Source organism: Vitis riparia, chromosome 4 (genome assembly GCF_004353265.1).
Source record: "Vitis riparia cultivar Riparia Gloire de Montpellier isolate 1030 chromosome 4, EGFV_Vit.rip_1.0, whole genome shotgun sequence".
Taxonomy (NCBI): domain Eukaryota; kingdom Viridiplantae; phylum Streptophyta; class Magnoliopsida; order Vitales; family Vitaceae; genus Vitis; species Vitis riparia.
The window spans coordinates 3,005,026-3,023,489 of NC_048434.1; the positions used below are offsets into that span (position 1 = coordinate 3,005,026).

At 37.2% G+C, this 18,464-nt stretch overlaps 2 protein-coding genes and 3 pseudogenes across 3 annotated transcripts; 3 read left to right on the forward strand and 2 right to left on the reverse strand.

The window, feature by feature from the left end:
• Positions 1 to 1,702: 1,702 nt before the first annotated feature.
• Positions 1,703 to 4,745, reverse strand: LOC117912698 (annotated as a pseudogene).
• Positions 4,746 to 5,050: 305 nt separating this feature from the next.
• On the forward strand, positions 5,051 to 8,681 carry LOC117912464 (annotated as a pseudogene).
• Positions 8,682 to 8,689: 8 nt separating this feature from the next.
• LOC117912465 (carotenoid 9,10(9',10')-cleavage dioxygenase 1-like) lies at positions 8,690 to 9,498 on the forward strand. The gene is made up of 4 exons (XM_034827045.1): positions 8,690 to 8,702; positions 8,794 to 8,858; positions 8,990 to 9,151; positions 9,252 to 9,498. The coding sequence occupies exons 2-4, from the start codon at positions 8,796 to 8,798 to the stop codon at positions 9,366 to 9,368; spliced, it is 342 nt and encodes a 113-aa protein (XP_034682936.1). The 5' UTR covers positions 8,690 to 8,702; positions 8,794 to 8,795; the 3' UTR covers positions 9,369 to 9,498.
• A 2,877-nt stretch (positions 9,499 to 12,375) lies between these two features.
• On the reverse strand, positions 12,376 to 13,687 carry LOC117912041 (ankyrin repeat-containing protein BDA1-like). 2 transcript variants are annotated; one of them, XR_004650968.1, is made up of 2 exons: positions 13,063 to 13,687; positions 12,376 to 12,942 (listed from the first exon to the last, which is right to left on the reverse strand). XR_004650968.1 is itself a non-coding variant. In XM_034826466.1 (2 exons), the coding sequence occupies exons 1-2, from the start codon at positions 13,189 to 13,191 to the stop codon at positions 12,579 to 12,581; spliced, it is 435 nt and encodes a 144-aa protein (XP_034682357.1). In that variant the 5' UTR covers positions 13,192 to 13,670; the 3' UTR covers positions 12,376 to 12,578. The 2 variants fall into 2 exon arrangements, 1 of the variants encoding a protein (XP_034682357.1); XM_034826466.1 differs by having other exon boundaries at positions 13,121 to 13,670.
• Positions 13,688 to 13,766: 79 nt separating this feature from the next.
• On the forward strand, positions 13,767 to 17,475 carry LOC117912699 (annotated as a pseudogene).
• Positions 17,476 to 18,464: the final 989 nt, after the last annotated feature.

Sequence of the window (18,464 nt, forward strand, 5' to 3'; positions counted from 1 at the left end):
AATTTTGTAGAAAAAACATTTTTAAAATTAAAAACGCTTCCTAGAATCTAATTAATGCAACAGACAGTCATGCAAAACAGGTATATATCATCTAAATCTACACACAAACTAATCGAGATGAGTATCTGGCAAAGATAACATGTTCAATAACAATCATGATAATATACAACCAAGATAATCAATCATGTCAAATCAAATTATATACACTGGTGAGTCTATACATGTGAGGTGATCAAAACAAATATGGCAAAATCAGAGTCGCTATGTCAAATAAAACAAGATGAGAAAACGATACAACCAGTATGTCAATATCTCAAACAAACATAGTAGTGAAGCACAGAAGAAATAGCTATCTTGGAATCTTCAATCAAGACAAATCAATCGTTATAATCAGCATATCAAATGTCTGAAACAAATATATCAATGAAGCGCAAAAATAAACACTATATCAGAATTCTCAATCAAGATAATCAACCAACACTATCAACATGTCAATGTCCCAAGTGAAAACTCAAGAAGTCTCAATGTGCAATCAAGAGATGAGTACTCACTGATCGACTCATCAAATGCCACATTTGCTTCATCTTAAGTTCAAATGTAACCCTCTAAACAATTTCCAGTGAAGTCGCCATTTTGTGGATCCCGCATTTCGGCTCATGCATTTTCCACTCGATGACGAGCTCGATTTTTATTTGAAAAATGATTTATTGTTTGAAAAATGACTTAGAGTGGCCACTTATTTTTGTTTTATTTTTAAAGGGTAAACAAAATAAGAAAGAAAATCATAAGTGTGACTCCTTATTTTGGAAAAGGTGGTCTGTGAAAAACCGGATCGGGTTCGGGAGTCAAGTTATTTATCGGGAAGGTACGGTAAATACCGTAGCATCCCTCTAAGTTCCTAAAGTCGGGTTTCTACTAATAAAATGAAAGAAATATAGCAATCAATAAGAAAAACAATAGATACTCAAAGCGATCATGCACATATGAGAATCAAAACATGTATAGAGAATGACCAGAACGGATGTGGATGCGTACCTGGGCAATGATCCATAATGCGCTATCAAGAAATGAGGTTAGTGCACAAATAATGGATACAAAACATAATTCACATGCCAATAAATCGAGTACAAAGCCATCACATATCATAATTCAATCAAATTGATTTTCAAATGAGACATCCAATAATGTTGGGCTCCCACCAAAGCCCAAATTATTTTTGCATGAATTAATTTTGTAAATTCCATCACTTGGAATTACAAAATTTGATTCACGCTTATTTTAAAACATTTTAAAAATCAGAAGAGTTGTGAAAATTGCTTGTCAGAAAGAAAAATGGTAGCAAAATTTTATTAAAAAATGGATTTTTGGAACCTAAAAACAAATGATAAGGATGAAATATGGAAGAGTTTGAAATTATTTTTAAACAAACTAAAATTTAGAAAATTATTTGAAGAATGAGATTTGGAAAAAAATATTTTCAAAATTAAAGTTTGTGAAATGAGAAAAATAAAAGGAAGTGACACGTGGCATAAGGGTGGCCATGCAGTGAGCGTTTTCTCCTGTAGCTCCTCTTTGCACTTTTCTCCTCTCTGTAATCCTCTTAAGAGTTTCTTGGATCCCTAACAACATCCTTTGATCAGCAGGCAAGCGTCTTTCACCACCCCATAATGTGGGAATCCTCCTATTGGTTCTGTTCTGGAGGTGGTTGAAAGAAGCGTGAAACCTCGCGATAAAGTTGTTCAGCTTCAAATGGTTTTGATACGTATCCATCCATTCCGCACCTCAGGCATTCCTCGTGTGTGGCCTGGATGACATCTGCAGTCATGGCCAAAATGGGTAGGTGCCAGTTCGAAATATTTGCATAAGCTTCCACAGAAACTTCTCCATGTTGGATTCGACTATTGACGTTCCGTTCCATTTCCCTAATTATCCCAGTAGCTTCAAACCCGTCCATTTCTGGCATCTGGATATCCATGAAACAGGCATCAAAGTCGTGGGGAGGTTTAAGCAGTGGGATTGCACTTTTCCCACTGTCTGCACAGACCACATCAGCTCCATACTTCTTCAATGCACCAGCAGCTACTCTGAGGTTCACATTATTGTCATCCACAACTAGAATTTTTCTCCCACGAAGAAGACTGCGGAGAGACAAACTGGGGTGCTCTCCATTCTGGCAAACCCCCTTGTTCCCAACACCCAGGGCCCGTTGTAGAGATGCAGCCAGCATACTGGCCCTCAGAGGCTTCATGATGACAGTTGAAATATAAACCCCAGAAATTGCAGCACTATTTCTGGTAGAGCTGATGGAATTAGCTAGAAGAAACAGTTTAGGAGGAACCTCCAGATCAAGTTTCTTTAATTTATTAACAAAGAGAGCAGAAAGGTTTGAGTCCTTATCCCAAACGTCCTGTTCAACTAGGACTGTGTTGATAGCTGTATTCCCACTGCTTATGCTGGAGAAAACTTGATTCAAATCTGAAGTGACTTCAACACGGATCCCCAGCCACTGGATATGATACCTTGACACCTTGGCCCGTACAGGGTTGGGGTCCATAACTAATGCTGCCATGCCCTGAAATTCTGACGAGACAGCATTAGACTGGTTGTTAGTTGGCTGGCACTTGTACTCATTGGATTTGGAGCATCCACCGGAGAAGACAGCAGTAAACCTTTGAGGGATTGGCAATGAGCATCATATCCCAATATCCCAAACTTTGAGCCAAGCAATATTACTAATATCAGTGGCTATTGCAGCCAACTCAAAACTTGAAAATGGAGGAGGCTCTGAAAATTCCACAAATTCAGGCCCCAACAAAGAGTTTCCAAGATTCCCACCTCTAGGAATCTCACAGCAACCATGTCCACATCGTTGAGGCACCAATTGTTCACCTGAATCTCCTTGAATCAATTTGCAGATCCCGGCATTAGGTGTAGATGCTTGAATCAAAGGCCCCTGCATAGGAACTGGCCGTGGAAATGGAAACGCATGTTCTGGGCCATCTAGAGAACTGTAAACATTAAACGCACTGACACATGCCACAGGACGGAAAAGGGTAGGTGGGTCTTGTGCTTCATGACTAAATTGACCCTCAATTTGTGCCCTTTCTTCATTCTGATCGGCCATGTTATCTGAAGAGTTGACATCTTTTCCTTCCAAGGACTTGGATGAATTGGCATCCCCACATGACATAGTTTCTTCAGATGATGCTTTGGTTTTGTCCAAGCTAACATCCTCCATTATATTGCCAGATTCCAACTTAGCCCTGTCAATCTCCATACACCGGCGCCTCAGAGTGGAATTCCAGTGGTTTTTAATTGCATTATCCGTTCTCCCTAGAAGAAGCCTTGCAATTGATGCCCATTTGTTTCCATGGATTGCATGTACCGCAACTATGATACGATCCTCCTCATCAGTAAAGGGCTTGCGCTTAACAGAGGGGTCAAGCTGATTACACCAGCGCAGCCGGCAGGACTTGCCGGATCTCCCAGCAATTCCACAGGCGATCAGACTCCAGTTCCTGGCCCCGAACTTACTCACCAGTCAACTCAGAATGACGTCCTCTTCAGGAGACCAAGGCCCTTTAACTCGGTCCCCTCTCGCAGCCTGGCTACTGCTCCCGCTTCCCTTGCCGTTTCGAAGCTCCCAAACAATCACTAGCCCAGAAAATCTCCAAACAGAATACTCTCTTCTCTCTATACTCCTCTGCACATATGTATGGTGGACGGAGAAATAGAAATGAGGCTAGGTGCACTTTTACATCCATGGGACCCACGCCCAAATCATCTCCTTTGCAATAGCTTTGACCAGCATGGTCTTTCAGGTGCCAAAGGGAATCCGTATATCAATCATTGGTCAGAGACCCTCGATCTCATGTTTGTTACTGGCCATACAATAAGGAGAAATTCCCCTCCAGCCTCACACAACTCAACGGTGAACTCACAAGTTTAAAATAACATGTATGGAATAAGAAGGAGCAGGGGTAAAAGCAAAGGAAATCTCAAGGAAGGAACAAACAAGAAATACCAGAAGACCAACATATCGAACCCCATTTCAGGTATTAATCCATAGGCTATGTACAGGGCATGGCAGAGAGCATAAACACGATGCATATGAATTCATGCACATGATGGCCTCAAGTGAAATCAAAGAAAATGAGAGAACAGCATAGCAAACATGTCCCAACAGTGAATGAAAGCTAAAACATCAGGAAAAATGCATGAGAGACTGTGTAATGAGAAATATGAACAGAAAAATCCACAATGCCCGCACCTGGGAGAACTCCTCTCTAGCTAAAATAAATCAGAAAACCCGTGAGTTTATCCTCGTTCCTCTCCTATTCACAGCTGATTTCAAATACTCTGGTTCTCAAACTTTCCTCTCTGGTTCTCTCTTTCTTTGTTCTCACCTTCTCTCAGGTGTCTTGCTCTCCTCTCTCCCTCTATAACCCGAAAATGGCCCTCTCAAGCTGACCTCTCTCTCTTTTTCCTTCCTCAAACCATCCCTCCACCCTGACAGCAAAATCACCACCTCCTCTGTTTTCTCTCGGTTGCCCTTCCTCTCAACCAACCAGCCACCGGAATACCTCTCTCTCACTAGTCCTCTCAAAAGCTCACCCTGCAGCAACCAAAATCCCTACGCTCCTCCTCCAGCTCCCAAGAAAAAGCACCACTTCCTGCAGCTCACTAACGGCCTCAATGCCAAACGAACGCTCCTCTGAATATTCTCTCCAGTGTCTCACCCTCATTCGCTCCTCAATTCTGATTTCATAAGGACCAATTGGGAATCAACACGTGGCCCTCCAAGATTGTGACATCTGGTAAAATAACCTGCATGAAAGCCACCCCAAAAAGGGGGTCTACAGGTTGGTTCTTTTAAATTTAAACAAAGAGAAATAGGATAAGATATTACAAATGTATCTTTCTTCAGCAGAGTTATTTCAGCTAAGCAGGAATATTCCAATGCAGTCTTGGCCCGTGGACTGCTAAAAATGGTTTTGTCCTGAAGCTTTTTGAGGTTCCAATAAAAAAAATTAGGGGACTGACTCCTCCAGGGTTCATCCGGTGCAATACAATTAGTAGTATTGACATCTAGACTCTATATGAGGGACCAATATGCCCTAATATCATGGCAAAAACCAAAGGGCTTGAATTTGTCTAATAGAAGAAGAAGACTTCATCCAGAGATGGCATCCTTTTCGTTTGCTTTACAAGTGAATGGGCTCTTTCATAATCATTCTATCTCTCACAGCTTTGATCATCTCAAGACCTTTCTCTCCTCTACTGTAAAGGTACGTCGATATCCTTAGAAAACTCATGGGAGTTTCTAGGCCTGTTTTTATGGACATGATTAAAAGTGGTTGAAACAATTGTTATCTTGATTGGGATCCCATCACCTCACAAGCCTTTTTGAATGAGCTGCAGAAAATATCAGTGAGAACTGACATTGCAAAAACCCTCAAAAACACTTCTAATAGAATGTTGGATGCATTTGTGGATTCTACATTTCAATTTGTCAGTCAACCCTTACTCCCATCTCAGGTAAGTTTGAGAGACTCCTTCCGCAGTAACCTAAATCTCTATAGTTTGATAGTAATTATTTCAATCACAATTATGATATACTTCTAGACACTGCATTGGAGTATAGATTTTCAATATTATGTCAATAGAAACTATAAAGTTTTCCCAGGCTTATTTATCTCATTATGCCATTGTTATTTTGGTTATGACTTCCACTATGCATTCTAATCAGCACTTTATCAAATTACATGTTACAGAAAAACTTTGCACCAGTGGAAGAAATTGGAGAAGCTGTTCAGGTTGTTTGTATTGAAGGGATTATTCCAGTAGATTTTCGAGCCGGTGTTTACATAAGAAATGGTAATTGGTGTGTATTACTTTGTTTCTAATGCCATGATACTAGTCTTTCATTTAGACATTAGTTAGGTTATAGAAATCTCACTACACAGTACATAGTTATAAAGCTGCTGCTAATTTTTATCTCTAATGCAATCCTAAAGCTGGATAAACATCAATAGCTAGTCTCCAATAAGTTTTGCTAAGTAGAATCTTCCTTTATTTATTGTGTTGCGGGTTAAATTGTTTTGTTTTGGTTGCTGTTGTGCAATTGTTGGCCTGCAAATTAAAAAGGAAGGAAAAAGTGGTAGGTGATGTAAGATATTAAAGCACTGCAATGTGGCTAGATGACTTTTTTGGGACACCCAAATGCGAGCTCCTTGATTTTGTCTAATAACTAGCATGAAAAACTACTTAAAGTCTGCTGGCAGAGCCTTCATGTATTGTAAATGCAGGTTCGAATCCTCTATTTGGAGGACTAAAATCTACCATTTCAATTTTTGGAAGATCAAGCCATATATGGGTAGAAGGAGAAGGAATGCTTCATGCCATATATTTTATGAAGGATGCTCATGGAGATTGGATCATCTCCTACAAAAACAGATATGTTGAGTCTGAGACATTCAAGCTGGAGAAACAAAGAAACAAGCCATCCTTCCTTCCTGCTGCTGAAGGAGATTCTCCAGCTATCATAGCAGCTTATCTTTTGAACATGGTAAGGTGAAATTTTCCCTTTAGCTTTTTGATAGTTAATGATAATGCATCCCTTCACAGTGGCATATATTAGAGAAATGCTAAATAGTTTTGGATTTCTGTAGCACATTGAAATATACTTGAGCATGCTTGAAGCCAATTCCCTTTTTATATCTTTTAATTTTCCAGTTGAGATTTGGAATGGTTAATAAACAAACCAGCAGCACAAGTATTTTTGAGCATTCAAGGAAGTTCTATGCAATCACAGAGAACCATCTGCCTCAAGAGATTGACATATTTACTCTGGAGACCTTGGAGGAGTGGGATGTCAATGGAGCTTGGGATCGGCCTTTCACTAGCCATCCAAAGGTTCTTTCTTTATATACAGTCAAAACAGCATTATGTCCATGATTAAGTTCAGGAATTTTTATTTTGATTTTTTATATATAATTTATTCTCTTGCATGATGCAGAAAGCTCCAGGAACTGGGGAACTAGTTACCATTGGGATGGATGGACAGAAGCCTTTTATTGTGGCAGGAGTTATTTCTGGTATACTTAGATTTGATTCAGTAATGTTTGTGTTGGTCCAAGATTTACAAGCTCCAAGACATGTTTAATTAGTATTATTGACATGTTAATGGGCTTCATTTAATTGCTTATTTCAGCGGATGGAAATATGCTATCTCATAAAGTTGACCTCAAGTTTAATAGAGCTACTCTAATCCATGAAATAGGAGTTACACAGAAGTAAGTTTATATTGTCTTTTTTATCCTCCTTTTGTTGAACCATGTAAATACTAGTATATATATATATGCTGCTTGTGTGGTTGTGTTTCAATAATAACCCCTGTTTTTTCTGGCCTGATGGTTGACTTCAATGTTTTAATTCTCTGACCTGGTTGTCGAACCATTTCAGCACCTGAAAACCTGGGTTGAGGATGTACACATTCCTAGTTTATTCAGTTCCAACCTGTCTTCTCGGACTCCATGGTTATTCCAACCAATCCATTCAAGGGAAAAGCCTTTTGCCCCAGAGGCATTGCTCCTTGAATTCATATTTATCAACTGAAAAAAGCTTCAGCTTCCATGACAGCTCAAATTTGAGTTTATACTGATCTCTTAAAACTGTATAAACTTCCCTTCTAATTCCTTGATGGATGTTTTTGATGACTAAGATGCTCTCTAAATCTTACAGGGAAGCAGTTTCCTAAGTGGAATGTTCAAAATGTGGTTGTGCATTTTCTCTTTTCTCTCTTCTTTTTTATTTAATAGGCAAAAAGAGGACATATATTAAAAGCACCTAAGAGAAGGTGTAGCAAGTACATATGAACTATTAAAAGCATTTTCTCTTTCTGTCTTACTATAATTTTTAAGTGCATCTTGTCTCTCTTTTAATGCTTATCAGGTATAATGTAATCATGGATTGTCCTCTTACAGTAGACATGAACAGACTAGTTGCAGGAGGCCCGTGAGTAAACTATCTAAACCTGCAAATTCTTCTCAAAAAGCCAACTTGAATCAAAGCATTTTCTAATTTATGGAGTATCCATGTTCATATGTAGATTAATCAAGTATGATAAGGAAGGCTATACAAGGATTGGGGTCATGCCTCGTTATGGAAATGCAGATTCAGTTAAGTGGTTTGATGTAGAAGCAAATTGCACACTTCATATTCTCAATAGCTTTGAGGACGGAAATGAGGTAATCCACAATACAAGAAGAATATCATTGACCTTTAATTGGCTTACCCTTTTATGCTCTCATCTTTTCTGGTTGCGAACATAAAAGATATGGGCTCTGACATTGAATTTGGTTTTATCTCTAACAAAAAACAGGTAGTAGTAAGGGGGTGTAGAGCTCTTGAATCCATCATACCTGGCCCTGATCATGGTCTAAATAAATTTGAGTGGTTTTCAATGGGATTTAAACCTATAGAGATATCTAACAAAAATTCTAATGGTTCACACAAGAGGGTTTCCTTTTGCTCAAGTGTATGAATGGAGACTAAACATGGAAACTGGGGAGGTTAAGGAGAGAAATCTCACTGGGACAGATTTCTCCATGGAATTTCCTATGATCAATGAAGATTTTACAGGTGTTAAACACAAGTATGGTTACACCCAAGTCCTAGATTCCATGCAAGCTCAAGCTGCGGTGAGTTGGTAACTAGAATCATCTCTAGAATCTTGCTTTCAATACAATTAACTACACAAGCCACTTTTCCTAAGATTGCTGTTCTTATTAGGCATGGCCAAATATGGAGGTCTAGCAAAATTGTACTTTGAAGAACAAGACAAGACACTACCTGCAGTAAGAAGCTCCTCCAGAATCAAACATCCCTTATCTCCATTTACCTCTCTAGTAAAATTCTTTTTGTTTTCTCTACATCTCTTTTCATGTGTAGATAAATTTACGTAATGTTGTCTATGGTTACTTACCAGAGGGATGGAAAGAAGGGGCAGCTGATAAAGGTGGAGTACCATAGATTTGAGGAAAACAACTTCTGCAGTGGAAGTGCCTTTGTCCCAAAACAGGGAGGTGTTGAAGAAGATGATGGTTGGATCATCTCTTTTGTTCACAATGAAGATACCAACATATCTCAAGTAAGTATATCACTATCTAGTACGAAGATTTCCTATTCTTTGTCGTGGAGAGGTGCCCTTATATGTATCTAAGGCTTTGTGAAATGTATTGCCTTCACAGGTTCATATAATTGATGCAAGAAAGTTTGACAGCAAGCCAGTTGCAAAAATTACACTGCCTCAAAGGGTGCCATATGGCTTTCATGGAACCTTCATACCAATGCCCAGACAAGCTTAGATGTACGTTATCTTTAGTGCCTAAAATTGTAAACCCAAGTTGGTTTTATCTTTGAATGAACAAGTATCTCATTCAACTAAATGTTGATTTAACATAAATGTGGATTCATTTTTGTTTTACTTTTTTTATATGTATTTTTCTTTTCTCATTCAACCAAAGACGTGTGTTCTATGAGATTGTGGGATTAGATAGATAAAATACCACATTTTTCATTTTTGGGTTCAAGAAGCCTACATAGACAAATTATGTCTCATATGGATATTATTCGCTTTAATTCAATGAACCCTCACGACATTAAAAAAGAGAAGGCTAATATATATATATAATCACAATGACTCTTGTAATTCACTCTAGAACAAATCTTTACATCTTTAAAGGTTCTAATAATGTAGAGTATGAAACATGACACAAGTGTCAAAAACGAACATTCTTTGTTTTATTTTATTTTACAATGTTAAAAACGAATGATAACATTTTAGTAAAAATTATAAAATATAAATATTAACATTTTAATAAATCTATAATTTGTATTTTTTTTTTGTTAAAAAATAATAACATTACTTTAATCAAAATTAAGTATTAGTTAAATAGTATAAATAAAATCTCTTTTGTCTTGAAAAAAAATAATAATCAAAGAACATTTACAAAGCTAAAAGCATAAAACATCCTTTGACATTATCCTCACTCAAAAAGATAGTGTTTTATAAATATTTGAAAATTATTATTGAAAATAAAAAATTTACTTAAAATGATTATTGAATAATTGTATAATAGTATTTCAATAATTAGTTTCAAAAATCACTTTTTTATTATATAATAAATTATCAAAAATACCATTGAAACATTTTTTTTATTAACCAAACACTAACCATTGAAAAATTTTCAAAAATTCCAGTTCATACTCATTTTTAAGTTAATTACAAATTATTAAAATTATTAGATAATTTAAAAGTAATCATAAATTATAAACTAGATTTGGAAATAGTAATATTTAATTTTTAATTTTCTGGAGCACCGCCTTTCAACGGTCACTAACGCGCATTATATATAGTCACCCACCTTTATGAATCATTCTCATTTAGTTTGAAAGGCTTCAGAGAAAACTCTCCTTCAGAAGCTCTACATTTTCAGAATTGGGAATTCATTTTCTCGATGTCTACATTCACGGTGGAATCCGATTGATTCAGTTAACTAGAGCGTTGGTGTTGAACGAAGGATCAGGTTTCTTTTCCATTATTTTTATGAATTTTCTTTTATGTTGGGTTTGATGATATCTCGGTTTCAATTCAAGAAAGTTAAGGAGCCTATTTTTCTTCAATTGATGATTCGTTATTCTTTCAAAGTTTCCTATGAATTTTCATTTTGTTTTACTTTCAGATTATGATATTTTCCCTTTTTGGGTCTTGATCCTTTTTTTTCTCCCACTCTTCAAACAATCATGATCTTTTTCCCTTTTTGCATCTTGATCCTTTTTTTTTCCCACTTGTCAAAAGATTATGATCCCTTTTCCTTTTCAAATGTTGATCTGTTTTTTTTCCACTTTTCAAAAGATTATGATCTTTGTTCCTCTTCGGATCTTGATTGTTGTTTTTTTTGTTTTTTTTTAAAAAACTTTTCGCGCTACCTTTCAACGGCCACTAACGCTCAGTACATAGATTCACCGTCCACTGGCCTTTATGTATCGCTATCATTTAGTTTGAAATGCTTCAAATGAAACTCTCCTTCATAAGCTCTACCTTTTCGGAATTGGGAATCCATTTTCTCAGTGTCGACATTCATGGTAGAATCAGATCGATTCACTTAACTAGAGCGTTGGTGTTGAGAACGAAGGATCAGGTTTCTTCTCCATTATTTTTATGAATTTTGTTTTCAGTTGGGTTTTGGTGATATCTCAGTTTCGATTCAAGAAAGTTAAGCAGTCAATTTTTCTTCAATTTAATTTTACTTTGGATGATTCGTTATTTTTCCACATTTCCTATGAATTCCATTTCGTTTTACTTCCAAATTATGATCTTTTTCCCTTTTTGGATCTTGATCCTTTTTTTTCTCTGTCTTCAAAAGATCACAATCTTTTTCTTCGTTATTCTTCCAAATTTTGCCATGAATTTCCATTTCATTTTACTTTCTATTTATGATCTCTTTCCCTTTTGGATCTTGATCATTTATTTTCTCTCATTCTTCAAAAGATCACGATCTTTTTCCCTTTTTCGGATCTTGATCGTTTTTTTTTTCCACTTTTCAAAAGATTATGATCCTTTTTTATTTTCGGATCTTGATTGTTGTTGTTTACGTTGTTGTTGTCTTTTTAAAACTTTTCCTTTCAACAGTCACTAACGCTCAGTATATATATTCACCGTCCACTGGCCTTTATGTATCACTTTCATTTAGTTTGAAAGGAAAACTCTCCTTCAGAAGCTCTACCTTTTCGGAATTAGGAATCCATGGGTGGAATCGAATCGACTCACTTAACTGGCGTTGATGTTGAACGAAGTATCAGGTTTCTTTTCCATTATTTTTATAAATTTTCTTTTCAATTGGGTTTTGATGATATTTCAATTTTGATTCAAGAAATTTAAGGAGTCTATTTTTCTTCAATTTAATTTTACTTTGGATGATTCATTATTCTTCCAAAATTTCTTATGGGTTTCCATTTCGTTTTGCTTTCATATTAGGATCTTTTTCCCTTTTTGGATCTTGATAATTTTTTTTTCTATCATTCTTCAAAAGATCATTATCTTTTTCCTTTGGGTCTTGATTTTTTTTTTTTTTCACTTTTGAAAAGATTATGATCCTTTTTCCTTTTCGGATTTTGATTGTTTTTGTTTTTTGTTTTTCGGATATTTATTTTACCCATCAAAGAAAAAAAAAACCTCTAATTCACTAGTACGGATGGCTTGTGACTGTATCAAATGTGATATCCCATTGATCGCTGTTAAACCTTCAAGAGATTGCTGTCGAAAACTTCTTATAAGAAACAGAGATCACTGTTAAAAGCTAATATGAGAAATAGAAAAGCTTCTGGGTCTCTATAAAGGTAATTTAATAATGGGGGTAAAGTTGAAGGTCCACCGTGTTAACCATCCTTTCTAGAGGGCTGTAACCCTTGCGGTTTAGATTCTTTAGAACATTTACATTGACACCCAGCTAAAGACAAAGTTAGAGTTGGCAAAAGTACGTAGGTCCCATATAAATATACAGTATGATATATAATTAGCTTAGAGTGGTGAGTTTTTCGGCAGTGGCGAGATGGAAGATGGTATTGCCATCACTATCCGGCGTGTTGAGGAGCTGGGAGATGTTGAGGGTCTCTGTCAAGTACTTGACGGCTTCATACTGGTTGTTCTTCACTCCCAGGTGTAGAACAGTCTCACCATGTTCGGTTCTCATCTCTGCCGATTGGAGACTGACAGAGAGGATCTCGTCAATGATGTTGACACGCCCTTTCATGGCCGCCCAGTGGAGAGGTGTTCGACCATCATTGTCCTGTAAGGAAGTGAGGTCTGGGTCCAACCTCAGAAGCTCTCTTGTGATCTCAAGGTGACCTTTGCTGCAAGCTAGGTGCAAGGGAGTACATCTGCAAAATAGGTGGATTTCTAGTGGTTTCAATTGCAATAATTTGTGACAAAACTATAAATTACTATTATTCTATTTTTTAAAATAAAAAAAAAAAAACTATCCAAATAAAAACGAGCACCTGGTAGTAAATCGAGTTCAAAGACTCCTGATCCGCCACAATCAAGGTTGATACTCACCTGTATGGCCTCCTGAAGCTGCAGCATGAAGTGAAATGGTGGGAGCATCCAATTCCAGCATCAACAGCCATGAATGGTTCACCAAAAGATGCTTCACCACATCAAGCTTCCCTCTCTCGCACCCCACAAACAGCACGCTCTCGTCGTTCCGGTTAACCTTTGGAGCAATCCATGGATCTACCTCCATCAAAAGCGCCACAATCTCCACTCTCCACTCTCCCCTCTCTACATGCTTCATGCAAAGGAGTCTCCAGCTTTTCATTCTCGGCCGACGCCAATTCAGGCCTTAGATTCACTATCTCCGACGCCAATTGCAAGTGCCTAAACCGCGCTGCTAAGTGTAAGACAGTGTTCAGGGAGCCGGAGACGACTTGTTTGATGATATCTTCCTCTTCTTGAGCGAGAGAGAGGAAGGTTGAAACGTCGCCTTTGAGAACTGCCTCGACGAGGCGTCTGTCCATATGGGGCAGGGCCGGCTGTGAGGAAAGAAAATAATGGCGAAATCAATTGGAGTAGCAGGCAATAGTTTGGTGGGGCAAGAAATAAAGGAGAGATTTTGAAGAGTGTTTCCTAAATTTTGTCCTCCACCTGATTTTTTTTTTAAAAAAAAAACTTTTTTTAAATTAAAAACGCTTCCTAAAATCTAATTAATGCAAAAAAGTTTGTCAGCAACATAGTTGCAAAAATTACTCTGCCTCATAGGGTGCCATATGGCTTTTATGGAACCTTTATACCAATGCCCAATCAAGCTTAGAAGTACATTTTATTTACTGCCCAAAATTATAAACCCAAGTTGGTTCATCTTAGAATGATGCTTGTAGATTTGGCATGAACGTAGATTGATTCATCTTCTTTTTTCCCTTTTTGGATTGAAATACAGTTTTGTGGAGTGGTAGTTGAATGCTCCCAACTTGGGACTGTGAGCAGAGGAAGTGTAAAGAACTCTGGTTTGTGACTTTTCATATTGTTTTTCCCCCAAAGGCTTCATAGTTGAGACTGACTGTTGCAGAATTATATTACAGTGTTTACATAGGTTATTGTTATATTTTGGTCAAGAGTGGCAATAGTAGTAGAAATATGTTCGTTTTACCTTTTCAAAGGCTGTATTCATGGGAAACATATGCTTGTTGGAGCTTGCAGGAGCTTGCAGATGCCCATCACATGATATGCAATAATGTAGGTATGGAGTGTCTGGTAAAAGCAAAGGCTACATACTTCAAGAGCAACCGTTCATCATCTTTGTAATGTAGCATACGTCTATTGTGCAGAAGCAATATATGTGATAATGTAGGCATGAAGGCGTCTGACAAAAGCACAGGCTACACACTTCAAGAGCAATTATTCATCATCTTTGTAATATAGTATACCTCTATCGTGCAGAAGCAATATTCATGCTAATTCAATCACGCATCAAATAGTTCAATGCAATCTACACCCTCCAATAGCTGAAAGATGTCTTCTTCAAGCACTTGTACTACAAGTTCCATAAGTCTATTCCATAGGTAGCTTAGACCTTTCTATCACCAATGCATGAAACACGAGGCTCCAATTTCTTGTTACAAGGGAGGAGGCCTTGTATAAGTGACCTGATTCAATTAGAAATTAAGCACAGCAGAGTAGGAGATGGCTTCCTCTTCTTTTGCTTTACCACTACATGGGTCTGTTGGTGAGCACTCTACCTCTCACAGATATCATCCCATCAAGTCCTCTCTCTCCTCTACTGTAAAGGTGTCTTAATCTCCTTAGAAAAACTCAATGAAGTTTCAAGTTTTGTATCTTTTATTTGTCCTTGGCGGGTTGAAAGGACTATTAACTTGGTTGAAATAATACTCTATCAACAGCCTTTTATGAAGGATTTGCTGAAAACATCATTGAGAGCTGATGTTTCCAAAACCATCAAAAACACCTCTCAGAGAATTTTGGATGCATTTGTGGATTCTGTATTTCAATTTGTTGATCAACCATTACTCCCATCTCAGGTATATTTGAGAGATTCATGTCTACTATATCATCTGAAGTTTCAATTGGAACATGGAATATATACAAGAAAGTATAATCTTGTAAGAAAGATTTAAGTGCTTATACTGATGAAGGTTTTAGAAAATTGTATATATGCTACAGAAAAATTTTGCACCGGTTGAAGAAATTGGAGAAGCTGTTGAGGTAATTTGCAATGAAGGGAATGTTCCAGCGGATTTCCCAGAGGGTATTTACATAAGAAATGGTATATGGTCTATCACTTAGATTGTTATGTCATCATAATTGCATATCCATTAGTCTGTTTGGGAGTGAAGATTGATTCTATGATCCTACTTTCCATTAAGGATTCTCCATCAATGCTGAATTAATCACAATGCCACTTAACAATCTCCATTGATGGAGCCTTTGTACTGTGACTGCAGGCCCAAATCCTCTATTTGGAGGTCTGAAATCGACTGTTTCGGCTTTCGGAAGAACAAGCCATATATGGATAGAAGGAGAAGGAATGCTTCACGCATTATACTTTATGAAGAATGCTCATGGAGATTGGTCCATCTCCTATAAAAACAGATATGTTGAATCTGAAACATTCAAACTTAAGAGTTGAGATAATAGAAAAAAATTGAGGGTATTTAATATTTATAGGAATTTAAATATTAGAATTTAATTTTTTTTTTTTTTTTTAATTTCAAGACCGTTCAACGGCCATATATTTGAAATTGAATTATGAGTGGCATGTTCAACGGTCACGTGACCGTTGAACAGCCAACTCACTTTTATTTTTTTTCAAAAATCATACAACATTTCTAATATATATATATAACTAATGCAAAATAGTTACACAAAAGAGGGTCAATTCAGTTGGTGGCTAGCTCCCTTCCCTTCATAACTGAAAATTATTTTAATTTTTACCCCGGCCCGGCCGTTGGAGACCCTTAGATTTTCCCCTCACCATAGACATAAATAGACTAATCAATGGAGGCCCGCGCAAATATCCTAAAACTACTGATTTTTATTTTTATTTTTGTCTCAAATAGCTGAAAAGCATTAAAGATTTGATAATTTTATGTAGATTAATTAAGTATGAGAAGGAAGGCTATGCGAGGATTGGTGTGATGCCCCGCTATGGCAATATGCAGATTCAGTCCAGTGGTTCGATGTAGAACAGCATTGCCTATTCCATAATTTCAATAGCTTTGAGGATGGTAATGAGGTAATGTCCAAGATCAATGTCATTCAACTTTAATTACTTCTCCCTTTCCATTTCCTGTCTCATATGGTTGGAATTCAAACTTGATTTTTCTTGCAAACAGGTCGTAATAAGGGGATGTAGATCTCCTGCAGCCATCACACCAGGCCCTGATCATGGTCTAAATAAATTTGAGTGGTTCTCAAAGGGACTTAAACCTATAGAGACATTTAAAGAAAGTTCTACTGGTTCAACACAAGAGGGATTCCTTTTTGCTCGAGTCTGTGAATGGAGATTAAACATGGAAACTGGAGATGTGAAGGAGAGAAACCTCACTGGCACTGACTTCCCCATGGACTTCCCGATGATAAATGAACATTTCAGAGGTGTTAAACAAAAGTATGGTTACACCCAAGTTCGCGATTGCATGGCAAGCTCTAGTTGTGGTAACAAATCATCATCTTTATGATCTAGTTTCCTTACAGTTGACCATGAAGAGTTGATTTTCTTATCATAACTCTTATTAGGGATGAGTAAATATGGAAGTCTAGCAAAACTATACTTTGAAGAATCAGACTCCAAGCTATCTGTGGTAATGAACTAGTACTCCATCCCCATTATGAAAACTATTTCTTCATGTATATAGATAAATATATTTAACAGGGCTTCTGCCTTACTAAACAGAAAGAGGGAAAGGGTGAGCATCTAATAAAGGTAGAGTACCATAGGTTTGCAGAAAACAACTTCTGCTCTGGCAGTGTCTTTGTGCCTAAAGGTGGAAGTTCAGAAGAAGATGATGGTTGGATTGTCTCTTTTGTTCATAATGAAGATACTGATGTTTCTCAGGTATGAAGATTTCTGATTCATATGATTTGTTGTGTTGGTACCAGTATCCATATTTGTTAGGCTTTGTTAAAGGTATTCCCTTCACAGGTTCATATCATTGATGCCAAGAAGTTCAGCAGTAAGCCAATTGCGAAAATTACACTGCCACAAAGAGTACCGTATGGTTTTCATGGAATTTTCATAACAATGCCCCATCAAGCTTAAAAGTCCTGAGATTGTGGCAAAATTTTCTTCTCTTGGCATGATGGCCTACGTTTCTGATCGAACTCTGATTGTATGTTTGGCCTGTGATGGTAGCTGAATGCTTCCAATAAAGCTTGAGATTGTAATCTGATTATCCATGGCCTTAATCAAAACTACAGTATCTACAGAACCAAAGGTAGCTGGGATATATTGAACTTCATGTACATGTGAAAAAACTCAAGTACGGGAAAAAAAAAAAAAAGGGGGAATAAGAAAAACAAAACAAAAAGTGAACTGTCAAGAAACACTTCTAGTCAAATGTCCATGAGAAGATAAAAGTCTAAGACATGATCAAGCTTCCTATTAAATCTCGGAAAAGTGTCGGGAAAGAACCCTTCTACCAAACAGAGTCAAATGGAGACTGGAACAAGAACTATTATCCTCATGGACTTTAAGTCATCAGTAGCTGCAAAAACTATTCACCAATCATTTGGGCTTCCATGAATGCTGTAATTGGAGGCTAGAAAGGTTGTTGCAGCTCCAAAGAAATAGGAAACCCTTTTAGTTTAAATACAATCTCTAACTCAACAAAACCTCAAGTTCCTATTTAATTCTGCAATTGCAGTTTCAGGCTCCATCCTCTAAAATTCTAGCCAGTTGTGGTTGAAAGTCGGTCCAACGATGATTCAAGGCCTTGTGTGAACTTACTTATAGCTTTTGGCAAGTCAATATATCCATACTAGCCATAAACAATGACTCTGAAAGATAGGGAGACATGGGCTTTCTGTGGAATAGTGCTCTGTTCTTCACCTACTCAGTTCTTCTCAGGTCTTTCTGGGGTTCTGTAATCTGGGATTTTCATCTACAAGCTAAAATCAGAAGGCCAAATCCGGGTCCATGCATACAATTTGAAAACGAATTTTCATATAAAAACTGCTGCTCAACAAAGACAGCCCAACCTAGGAATTAACTACAAAAGCAGACATATGGACCCATTATACGTATAAAAACTGTTCATTCGACTTGAGAATGCCCATAGCATATAAAAACTGCAGCTCAACAAAGACAGCCCAACCTAGGAATAAACTACCAAAACAAACAGAGGACCCACTATACCCATAAAAAAAATGGTTAGATATATAATAT